We start from the raw sequence: 10,540 nt of genomic DNA, 5'->3' as shown, positions 1-10,540 counted from the left end.
AATTTTTTTTAAATATTTAGGCAAAATACTAGTTTGTTCAGCTGCTCAGCATTAATGTGAAAACTTGCTAGAGATGTTATTCACGTTCTGAGGGGAGTTTCTGCAAACTTAAGCTGCTGCATAAACTGTTTCTTCTCTGATGTTTTCTTAGCTGAAACAGTAGAAACTTCAATAAATTTCTTGCAAAAGAGATGATTCTCATCTCATTTGGTTGACAGGCTCACGAAAATCAAGCAGGTTGTACCCCAGTGTACATTGTATACATGTCTTGATCATTTAATTCTCTTTTTAGAACAAAACCCAGTCTCACAGCAGGGGAGAATACAATGTTTACAGTACCTTTCAAAGCCATGAACCAGAGTTTGACTACTTGAAAAGTTTAGAAATTGAAGAGAAGATCAACAAAATTAGGTGGTTACCCCAGAAAAATGCTGCTCAGTTTTTATTGTCTACAAATGGTAAGTTATGACTTTATTTTGCACCATAACATGTTATTATGTAGGTTTGCTATTAGGATTTGGTCTAATCCTCTCCAAAAAGCTGGAATCAAGCATGGTTTAACTGCAGGGATCTGGGGATGTGCCTCTGGTGGCTTCCCTGGGCACAGGTGTCCCCAGCACAGGGTAGTGTACTTGGGATTTCGTTGCTTTATAGCCCAGAGACCTTCACATGTGTGAGTTCCTGTGTCAGAGCTTACATCAATCATTCATAGCAATTCCTGTCCTAACTGAAACTTGCTGTAACTCTTATAAAAAGAACAAACTGTGGAGGAGGTTTTTTTAATGCTTTTTATCTTGTCTTGTTTTCCCTAAGCAACATTTTTGTCTTTTTTGGTGCACGTGGGTGGCCTTGTCTTGTTTGAAGGCATCAGCAGTGATGACTGGTGTCTCTCCACAGCTCTTATTTTAAACTGGGGCTGTTTCGTTGCAGATAAAACAATAAAGTTATGGAAAATCAGTGAAAGGGACAAAAGACCTGAGGGTTATAATTTAAAGGAGGAGGATGGACGGTATAGGGATCCTACTACAGTTACAACACTACGGGTGAGTAGCTCACAATCAGCTCATTTCTCCTCTCCCAGCCCATGGCTCAGGGAGGAACTGCCCCATCACATCATCATCTTTTCTGTGATGCCACTTGGCAGAAGTACTGACTTTTAAGATACTTCACCCAGCTCAGCATGTTGAAGTGCTGATGTCTGAGTTAGCTTTGGATCTCACTCTCACCCTGCTGTGTGTGTTGTGTAGGTGCCAGTGTTCAGGCCCATGGACCTCATGGTGGAAGCCAGCCCACGAAGGATATTTGCCAATGCCCACACGTATCACATCAATTCCATCTCCATCAATAGTGACTACGAAACGTACCTGTCTGCAGACGACCTGCGGATCAACCTGTGGCACCTAGAAATCACAGACAGAAGTTTTAGTATCCTTTTGCCAGTGTTCTGTGGGACTGGAAAAGGAAAACGGTTGGATTTTATTTCCTTTCATGGGAAGTGTTTAGTATATATACAGAGAATAAATCTCTGTCAATCCTGATTATTCCTCCCTAGTAATTGTAAGAGCTTTTACTTCTGGAGAAGGAATGGTTTGGGTTGGAAGGGACATAAAAGCTCATCCAGGTGGGCAGGACATCTTCCACTATCCCAGGTTGCTCCAACCTGGCCTTGGACACTTTCAGGGATGGAGCAGCCACAGCTGTGTCAAGTTTTTAATATAAAATAACATTTTATAATGTAGCAGTATAATTAGAATTTAAGCAAAATAAAGGTCTATGTGAAAAACTTGGGAGATAATTTGTAGGATAGAATTAATTACTGCTGGAGTGGGCAAAACTGAAGCAGGTTTTTGCAGCTGTAAGAATTATCTTGAAATCGATATGGAATGGGATGTTACCACCTTGCCTTGTAGACAAATTGTGTGGCTTGATTTTAACTCTTACCTGCGTTGTGCCTGGTCCCACAAGCCAGAAGCAGCATTTCTGAAAGCATCTAGAACTGAAAAATACCTTGGGTTTCACTGGAGGCAATTCCTTAACGAGCTGCTGCAGATATTGTAGATATCAAGCCTGCCAACATGGAGGAGCTGACAGAGGTGATCACAGCTGCAGAGTTCCACCCCAACAGCTGCAGCACATTTGTCTACAGCAGCAGTAAAGGCACCATTCGCTTGTGTGACATGAGGGCATCAGCCCTCTGTGACAGACATTCAAAGTGTGAGTGCTGCAGTTTAGTGCCTCCCTGTGCCAGAGGACATTTGCTGTTAGATTATATCAAACACTGAATTGTGTGTGTGGATTTGTATAGGATTCCTGTAGTGCATTGAACAGAGCTAAAGCCTAAAATCTAAATAAATCTTAAAATTATATTTATGGTTTCTTGGAGTAAAAATAGTGAAGAAAATAAGTAGCAGCTTCTGTTTAGACACCAGAAATGGCTTTTTGCAAATTTCAGGTGGTTAAAGGCCATTAGGTCTGTACTTGATGCTGGAAATCTTGCATGTGTGAATCAAGACTTCACATATTAGCAAATAATACATTTATTAAGAGGCTGACCTTGGGTTGCTACAACAATAAGAGTATGGCAACTATATTACAAGTGTTTCTCCTTGAAAGTTATTTTATATAACACAGAGTAGCCCAAGGTGGAAAGTTTATTGAAAAAATGTTAAAGTAATTCAGTTGTATCTTGTATCAAAGAGACACAAACTTACCTCTTGAAATGCCTGTCTTATTTTCCTGCAGTGTTTGAAGAACCAGAAGATCCTAGCAACAGATCATTTTTCTCTGAAATCATCTCTTCCATATCTGATGTCAAATTTAGCCATAGTGGTCGGTATATGATGACTAGAGATTATCTGTCAGTGAAGATCTGGGATTTAAATATGGAAAATAGACCTGTGGAAACATACCAGGTATTGGGTGAAAATGAATCATGTGGGCTGGAAGTTACAAAATCTGGACAGAGGCCGAGTCTTACTGATGGTCTTGACGTGGCAGTTACAGTTTTGTGTGTAGATTCAGGCAGAGTATCCCTGAGGTTTGGGGATTTCATACTCCTGCTGGAGGTTCTGAAGGATTTTGGTATTTGCAGGGTGGTGGCAGAATCCAAATCTGTGTTTGGGGCTGAAAAAGCCTCCCTCTTACCCAGTGGGAATGTGGGAGGTGGAGAGGTGATCTCCAGCCGTGAGAGTCATGGCAAGTCTTCAGCTCTCTTTATGTTCTCTGTTATTTCCCGAAGAAAATGGAAGGTGAAACACATCCTTTTCATAAAATGTTTTTAGCTGCCACTGAAAATTGCTGTTTTCTTTATAAGAAAGAGCTCTTTTGAGCAGTCTCAGGTACTTCCTTGCTTTTGGAACAGTCTGGGAAGGCTGTTACACAGGTGTGTGAGTCCAGTGCTCACTCAGTTTCTCTGATCCCTCTTTTCCAGGTGCATGAATACCTCAGAAGTAAACTCTGCTCGCTGTATGAGAACGATTGCATTTTTGACAAGTTCGAATGCTGTTGGAATGGATCTGACAGGCAAGTGGAATTCTCCCTATGCACTTCAGATATTTCCAAATTATTCTTAAAATGGGCAGCGGACCTCATATATCTGGTTTGGGACAACACTGTAGTGCTTCAGTAGACTTTACCATGTACATTGTTAGCTCTGTAGGAATCTGCACCAGACCTGTTGGGGAACCCGTGGGAAAACCTTCCAGGAATGTTCCTTTTTACAGTGATTTGCCATGGTAGTGACCTGCCAATAACACCACTTAGGACAGCTCTTGCTTCTGTGCTAATCGTGTCATTAACTGCTTATTTGCTGCATCTAAAGCAGCTCATTGGTTCCCTGTCAGTACTGTCAGACATGGTGCTTTTTTATTTTTTTTTTTAATTTGGCACCTGTCTGCTCAAATATTTTTTGAGGCAATGGAAGGACAGAGAAACTTGTAAATGTATTTTTCTTGCTGCTGATGCAGATTCTGAACAGCTGATGCAGAACCAGGAGCTATAAGGGATTTTCACAAACTAGATGTGCTGCTCAGTACCTAAGTTCACACAATTTGTGTGTCACTAAAATCACATGGCTAAAAATCCAATGTGTTTGGGGTATTGAGGATCTCTTCTGTGTGTGTGTGTGTGTGTGTGTGAAAAGCAAATTAAATAATGACATTCAAGGTTCTTGGATAACAAAATACCTCAAAGGACCCAGGGAAGGAAAAAGGGTATTTTTGGAGGGTTTTAAAACTATAAAACACTGCAGTCCCTGCTTCCCTTTAGCTGCAGCAGGTGTGGGTGAGGCCACCTCCTTTCCATTTGTGTGATCTGAGTCGGGACCCTCCGGCTTGTGAAAAGGAGAAGGAATTCCCAACTGACCTCTTTCTTCCTTCCCCCTCTGTGCAGCATTGTCATGACAGGATCTTACAACAACTTCTTCAGGATGTTTGACAGAAACACGAAGCGAGACATCACCTTGGAGGCATCCCGGGAGAACAACAAACCCCGCACGGTGCTGAAGCCACGCAAGGTGTGTGCCAGTGGCAAGAGGAAGAAGGACGAGATCAGTGTTGACAGCTTAGACTTCAACAAGAAGATCCTGCACACAGCCTGGCACCCCAAGGAGAACATCATCGCCGTAGCTACCACAAACAACTTGTATATATTTCAAGACAAGATGAATTAGGGTTGGCATTCCTAACTGAAGAGTCACTTCCTGCATAGTTGAAATAGTTGAATCTAGCATTTGTACCTGTAACGAAAGCGAGTGAGAGGTCCATTATGGCACCCCTTTCCAGTGTTTAAAAATGTGCCATATGACAACACACTTTTATAGCTCCATGGAGAAGGCTCTGTGGCTCTGTTGTCTCCATGCCTGCTAGCCATTTAGGTGAGGATAGGGCACTTTTTAATTTAAATGACTACTTGCACCATCTTGCCTAATGGACTAGACTGGACTGTCTCAACATCGGTTTACTCCACTTTTTATGCCTTCCATTGTGATGACGTCAGACACAGGGAAAGCCTTCAATCATGCTATGGGATTTAATTGTGTAACCTCATTACTGTATCATTCGTGGCCCCCTTTTTTATTAAATACAGCTCATTCTTGCTGTGGCTTGTAGCATTCCTCCTCCTTCTGGCCTCCTGGACTCCCCCTTCCCCCTTCGTCCCCCTCCACCTTGCCTTGGTGGTGGTGTATGGAAAAAAAAAAAAGAAAATAAAGCACATAAAATGGGTCCGTTTGGGGTCAGTGGTAAAGGGGGTCTGTGTTGCAACAAATGTTTTAATAAACAGTTGACTGTAATCACTCCTTGCCATGTCTGGCACCAAAAAAAAAGAGAAAATAAGGAAAAAAACAAACTACTGAATAAAAGTGACAAAGAATGGAGAATCTGTTTTCTTTTTTTTTAATCTACCTCTTTATACAAATACTCTGTGTTTTACCTTAGATGCATGAAAATAAAATGATGTTTTTTGTAATGATTTTAACCAGTATTAATTATTTTTCATGGGAATGAAGAGAGGGAGGGATTTCACAGGTACCTGCATTCACTCCTGAGTAACCTGAGCACCAGCCAGTGTGTGACCACTTCCATCTCGGCACCACAACTGCTGTCAGGTTTTGATCTGAGCAGTCACTTCCCATTCCCATGTCTTTGAATGCTCCTCTTTTTAACCTGTTGCTTTAATCAGAACAGGAATAGAATCTTCAGGTTTTAAATTCCATTTTATGGGACTGATGTCTTAATGTTTAGTTTTGTTCTGGTTTCTTCAATGCCTTGTTTTAGGATAAAATACCTTTAATGCCTTGTTTAGAGCACCAAGTCCCCTGTGGCTTTGTGAGAAGTTGTCTGAGCTCTTGTGTGGTGTTCTGTAGTAGCAGCACCATGGTTCCATAGCTAATGACTGCACTGCATTCTGCTGCTCTATCTTCTGTATTTATTGCTAACAACTGGAAATGTGGTTTTAACCATGCAAGTGTTTTCTTCTGGCTTTTGGCTTTGCGAAGTTCCTGCACTTACAGAAACGTTCACAGGTGCAAGGAGCCAAACACGTAGAGTACAGAAGCTGCATGAAATAAGTGTTCATAGTGATGTGAGAGATTTCAACTCTTCAGCACATAAGGCTTATCCAAAGATGAACTAGATATTGATGCTTTATAAGGCTCATGAGTTTTTACTTCCAGATACTTCTGCTAAATGTGCTTTTAGGTTTTGCTCTTCCTTCACGGAAATGTTCAGTGAAGTTTGAAGTCATAGTGAACTTACCTTGACTGGGAGAATTTTCACTTTTGAGTTACCTAGATGTAATTATTTCTGTGGCTTAGAGGTAGTTATTAAAATGACGTTATGATTCGATCAACTGAGATACTGTTTCTGCTGTAAAATTTTGGCTGGGTTAGAGGTTGTTAACAAGACTACTATTGCAATCACTCTTTAATTTCTTTTAAGTCCTTGTGCAGTGGTTTGAAAATGTAAAAATTCTAGTATTTATTAATCTGGTTCTCTTCAATACAGTATTTGTCTTGTACCATGCATGCCTGACCATGAGCCTTTGTAAGGATTTTACCTTTTTTTTTTCACCTGTTAGCCTTGTAAAACAAATGAACTGCCCTAGGGACAGCAGCTGTTTTCCAGTGGGTGAATAAACGAGTGGGCCCTACTCCTACTTAGTAGCATGTGACTAATTTTACTCCAGCAACCAGACTTGCCCACAATTCAGGAAACAACTCGTTGAGTAACATTAATCACGTGTACAGCTGTTTCCAGGGCCAAGGTTTATTCTTTATCTTATCGTGAGGGCACAGAGGTGATGAGATGCTTTTGCTGTGGAGCTGGTAAAATCATGTTTTGTGAAGGTGTAGGTTTAACGATCCTGGATTAGGAAGATGAGGGCCATGGCATTGAGGCTGCTGTTCCTGTGCCACCCTGAGCCCCAGGGATGCACTAAAGGTGCTTAGCACAGCCCCACCCGGAGCTGAGCACGTGAAGGCGGCACAGAGTGACGGGTGCAGTCACCTAGAGCAATACTCCAGTACAGCTTCCTCTGGGACCACAGCTGGGCCTGCTGGGATGGGTTAAAGCTTGCCTTGGGAAAGGGTTTGGGTTTGTTGGTAATGGTGATCCTTGAGCTGTCATCTGAGGTTTAACTTGTCCTCACCAAACCCAGCTCCCGCCTGTGCTGTCACGCTATCCATTACAGAATTCTCTAAGCACACTGTCCACTGATACATGCTGTAAATCGTATATTTTATTAATAAAAGTATGCAGAGAATACACTTTGTCAGGATGCTTTTTATGCTCTTTCCTGCCCCTCCCCTTTTCTGCATTTGCAGGTATTTTTGAATGAGTGGTCTCTTCCCTGTGCCTGGGGCACGGGGTCCCCGATCCTGTCCCAGGCAGGACAGTGCTGCTCACTGCCTTCAGCTGCTCAGTCACGCAGCCTCCTCAGTGCCCAGTAAAACCAGTGCAAATCCGCAATTTCCAGTCCCTGAATGCCAGACTAAACACAGGAAAGGTGTTCTCTTCCCTGCACTCTTGTCCTGAAGCCACTGATGGTACTGAAATGCCACCAACCACCACTTAGGTGGTTTGTATCTGCAATGTGACAACTGCAGTGTCACTCCTGTCACCAGTTACTGTTCAGGGTGAGGTGTTTGTCCAGCTGACACAATGCCAAGGTCCACAAGAGCCCTGTGCCTCAAGTCCTTTGTCCCTTCCCTGCTAGGATGTGGCTGCTGCCCAGAAAGCACGCTGGATGTGCAGCAGCACCTGCTCCCTTACTGCTCTGTTCAGGCAGGACAGGAGCATTTATTGCTTAACTACAGATCCTTTTATCATCAGCCTGATTGGGAAAAGTTCAGGTAGTGCTAACAAGCAGAAACCTGTGGTTTTTCCCCTCCTGGAGAGGGGCTGTGGATGATGGAATACCAGTATTTTAATAGAGATTTTTATTGTCATCTTGTTAGGCACAGCAGAGCTGGGAAGCAATTTCCTGTGTGCTGCTCTTCTGTTCTTCCCCTCGGGCTGTAGAGGTGTAAAACATCCTGGCTCACGTCAAACACTCCTTTTATTGAATAAAAGGTGTCTCCTTTTGCCCTTTCCCATGGAATTGGCTGTTGTAAAGGGAAGGACTGGTGTCTTGGATCGAGGTGTGCTGGGAGTGAGGCTGCTGTGTAATGACTGTGGGTGTCTGGAGCTGTTTGTTTGCCCTCAGCAAACATCTTATTTAACCTGGCCTGGAATGGTTTGGGCTTCTAAAGATGAGCGGTGGAATAAAACCAGTGTTTGTTTCACAGCTCAGAGAATAAAACCTGTGAATTCAATTTCTCTACACAGTGAATTTTACCCTCCAATTTTAACAGCCTCAACCTTTGCAAACAGGAAAACAGCCCTGGCTGGTTTTAATAATGCTTTTCTGAGCCGGGGCTCTCCACTAGGAGGCAAAACATTACTGGAAAGAGGTGGAGGCTTCGGAACAGCGAGGGGTCACGGCGAGGTGTGGTCACTGTCCCTCGAAGTCACCTCCGGAATCAACAGTGATCAGTTGTTGCTAAATATGAAACACTATAAAAGCGTTTCCAGGGTGGATTATTGCAGCACAAAGAGTTCAGCCGAGGTGTGCAGGGCAAAGAGCCCTCGTGCTGGGGGGATGCTGGGTGTGTCCAGCTCAGGAAAGGGCTCTTTTTCAGCTTTGGGGAACAGAAACACTAAACAAAGAAAACAAAAGTAACCACGGCATGTTTTAGACTTTAGAATCGCAGAATGTTTTGGGTTAGAAGGGACCATAAATCCCATCCAGTGCCACCCCCTGCCATGGGCAGGGACACCTCCCACTGTCCCGGGGTGCTCCAAGCCACATCCAGCCTGGTCTTGGACACTTCCAGGAATCCAGGGGCACCCACAGCTTTCCTTCTTTACTTGTTTCAAACATTTAGAACACCTTGGAATCATGAGATAAACCAGTGGGATTGTCTTGGCACAGGTCTTGTTACTTGTTTGATTTCAATTGACTTAAAGGTTTTTGGTTTGTTTTTTTTGGTTTTTTTTTTCCTAGAAGAAAAACCTTTGTATTGCACTCCAGTACAAAAAACAATTCCCAGAAATTTATGACCATTTTTTCTCTTCTATTAACATGTGGTTTTGTGTCCCTCCAACCCTGCCATTGTCACAGCATTTTCCATCCCAGGATTCAAATTACAAACATTAACTACATCATTCAAATGCTTCAAGGAACCTGAAGTAGTGGTTCAAGCACAGGGCTGAAAGTCAGGCCTTGTGAATGCTATTTCTGGCTCTGCATTGACTCACTCTATAATCTTGATCAATTTATTTCTGACTCAGAAATTTTAATAGTCCCACTTGACTGATAAATATTCATGCCACAAGTGTTGTGGCAAATGCTTCCTGAATGAGGGTGGTGACAAATGCTCATGGCAGCCTGTGATTCGAGGGTTGCAAAGTGGGATTGGGTTACCCGAGCAGGTTTTCTATTCAAAATCCTAAGTAGCTCATTGTTCTGACTCCAATCTCGAATGTTTCTGTGGCCCCTCCACATGTAAACAGATGTTTTATCAAATTAATTAAAATACCGCTTTCTTTTTACTACTAATGTAGCTAATTCTCTCCCAGTACTATCCCAGAGACATCCAGATTTTCCACAGGATGATATATTTGGAGCAGTCATGCAGGGTCTGCAGTCAAATTGGGAAGTGTTGGTGTTACAAAACGTGGGTTTCAAACATCCAACACTACAGTAGATTAATCGAAGACAAAAAATATTTAAAACAGGCATTCTAGTATGGGATGATTGCGACACTTGTGCATACAAGCTTTTTCTCTAGCTTAAAACAGTTCTGACACAGAAATAAAGTGATTTCTTCGCATTTGTAATGGGGAGAGAACAAAGAACACTACTGGAGTTGTGTCTGCGTGGCTTCACTCTGATGGTGTTGCTGTTACTGAACTCCTACAGTGAGTACAGTAATGAAAAAGCTACAATTTATACTCTCCTGGCTGTTGATGGGAGGACTTTATGGTGTAAAAGACTCCTTTACAGCTTTTGTGAAGCAAAATGCTTATGAATAGATATATGTTTGAGAGAGATGGGACTGAAGTTACAAAATTCCACCAAGAAGAGTCTAGGCCTCCAAATAAACCGTAAAGTTGAAGTGATGTCAAAACAGAATGAAGTTAACAAGATGAAAAGGGGGATCAGGGGGGACCTGACAGGAGGGGGAAGCCGGGGGGGTCGGGCTCTGCTCGCAGGGAACAGGGACAGGAGGAGAGGGAACGGCCTCAGGCTGGGCCAGGGGAGGCTCAGGGTGGACAGCAGCGGGAATTTCCTCATGGAAAGGGTGGCCAGGCCTTGTCAGGGGCTGCCCAGGGAGGTTTGGAGTGCCCATCCCTGGAGGTGACCAAGGAAGGCCTGGACGTGGCACTCAGAGCTCTGGGCTGGGCACAAGGTGGGGATCGGTCACCGGTCGGACTCGGTGGTCTCGCAGGGCTTTCCCAGCCGGGCTGACCCCCCCATTCCCCGTCCCCCCGTCCCCGTC

The 10,540-nt window shown here is 43.4% G+C and overlaps 1 protein-coding gene across 1 annotated transcript; it reads left to right on the top strand.

The window, feature by feature from the left end:
- The first annotated feature begins 272 nt into the window (after positions 1-272).
- On the top strand, positions 273-5,469 carry PPP2R2A (protein phosphatase 2 regulatory subunit Balpha). The gene is made up of 7 exons (XM_017731641.1): positions 273-458; positions 931-1,043; positions 1,248-1,425; positions 2,050-2,214; positions 2,743-2,912; positions 3,431-3,522; positions 4,390-5,469. The coding sequence occupies exons 3-7, from the start codon at positions 1,266-1,268 to the stop codon at positions 4,667-4,669; spliced, it is 867 nt and encodes a 288-aa protein (XP_017587130.1). The 5' UTR covers positions 273-458; positions 931-1,043; positions 1,248-1,265; the 3' UTR covers positions 4,670-5,469.
- The last annotated feature ends 5,071 nt before the right edge of the window (positions 5,470-10,540 follow it).

Source organism: Corvus brachyrhynchos, unplaced genomic scaffold (assembly GCF_000691975.1).
Source record: "Corvus brachyrhynchos isolate BGI_N302 unplaced genomic scaffold, ASM69197v1 scaffold150, whole genome shotgun sequence".
Taxonomy (NCBI): domain Eukaryota; kingdom Metazoa; phylum Chordata; class Aves; order Passeriformes; family Corvidae; genus Corvus; species Corvus brachyrhynchos.
Note: the sequence above shows the minus strand (reverse complement) of the source record. Positions and strands in the feature narration are given on the sequence as shown.

Coding starts and splice junctions, on each gene's coding strand:
- PPP2R2A (XM_017731641.1), top strand. CDS start 1,266: ATGGACCTCATGGTGGAAGCCAGCCCACGAAGGATATTTGCCAATGCC. Junction 2,215..2,742: donor CTGTGACAGACATTCAAAGT/GTGAGTGCTGCA, acceptor ATTTTCCTGCAG/TGTTTGAAGAACCAGAAGAT. Junction 2,913..3,430: donor GACCTGTGGAAACATACCAG/GTATTGGGTGAA, acceptor CCTCTTTTCCAG/GTGCATGAATACCTCAGAAG.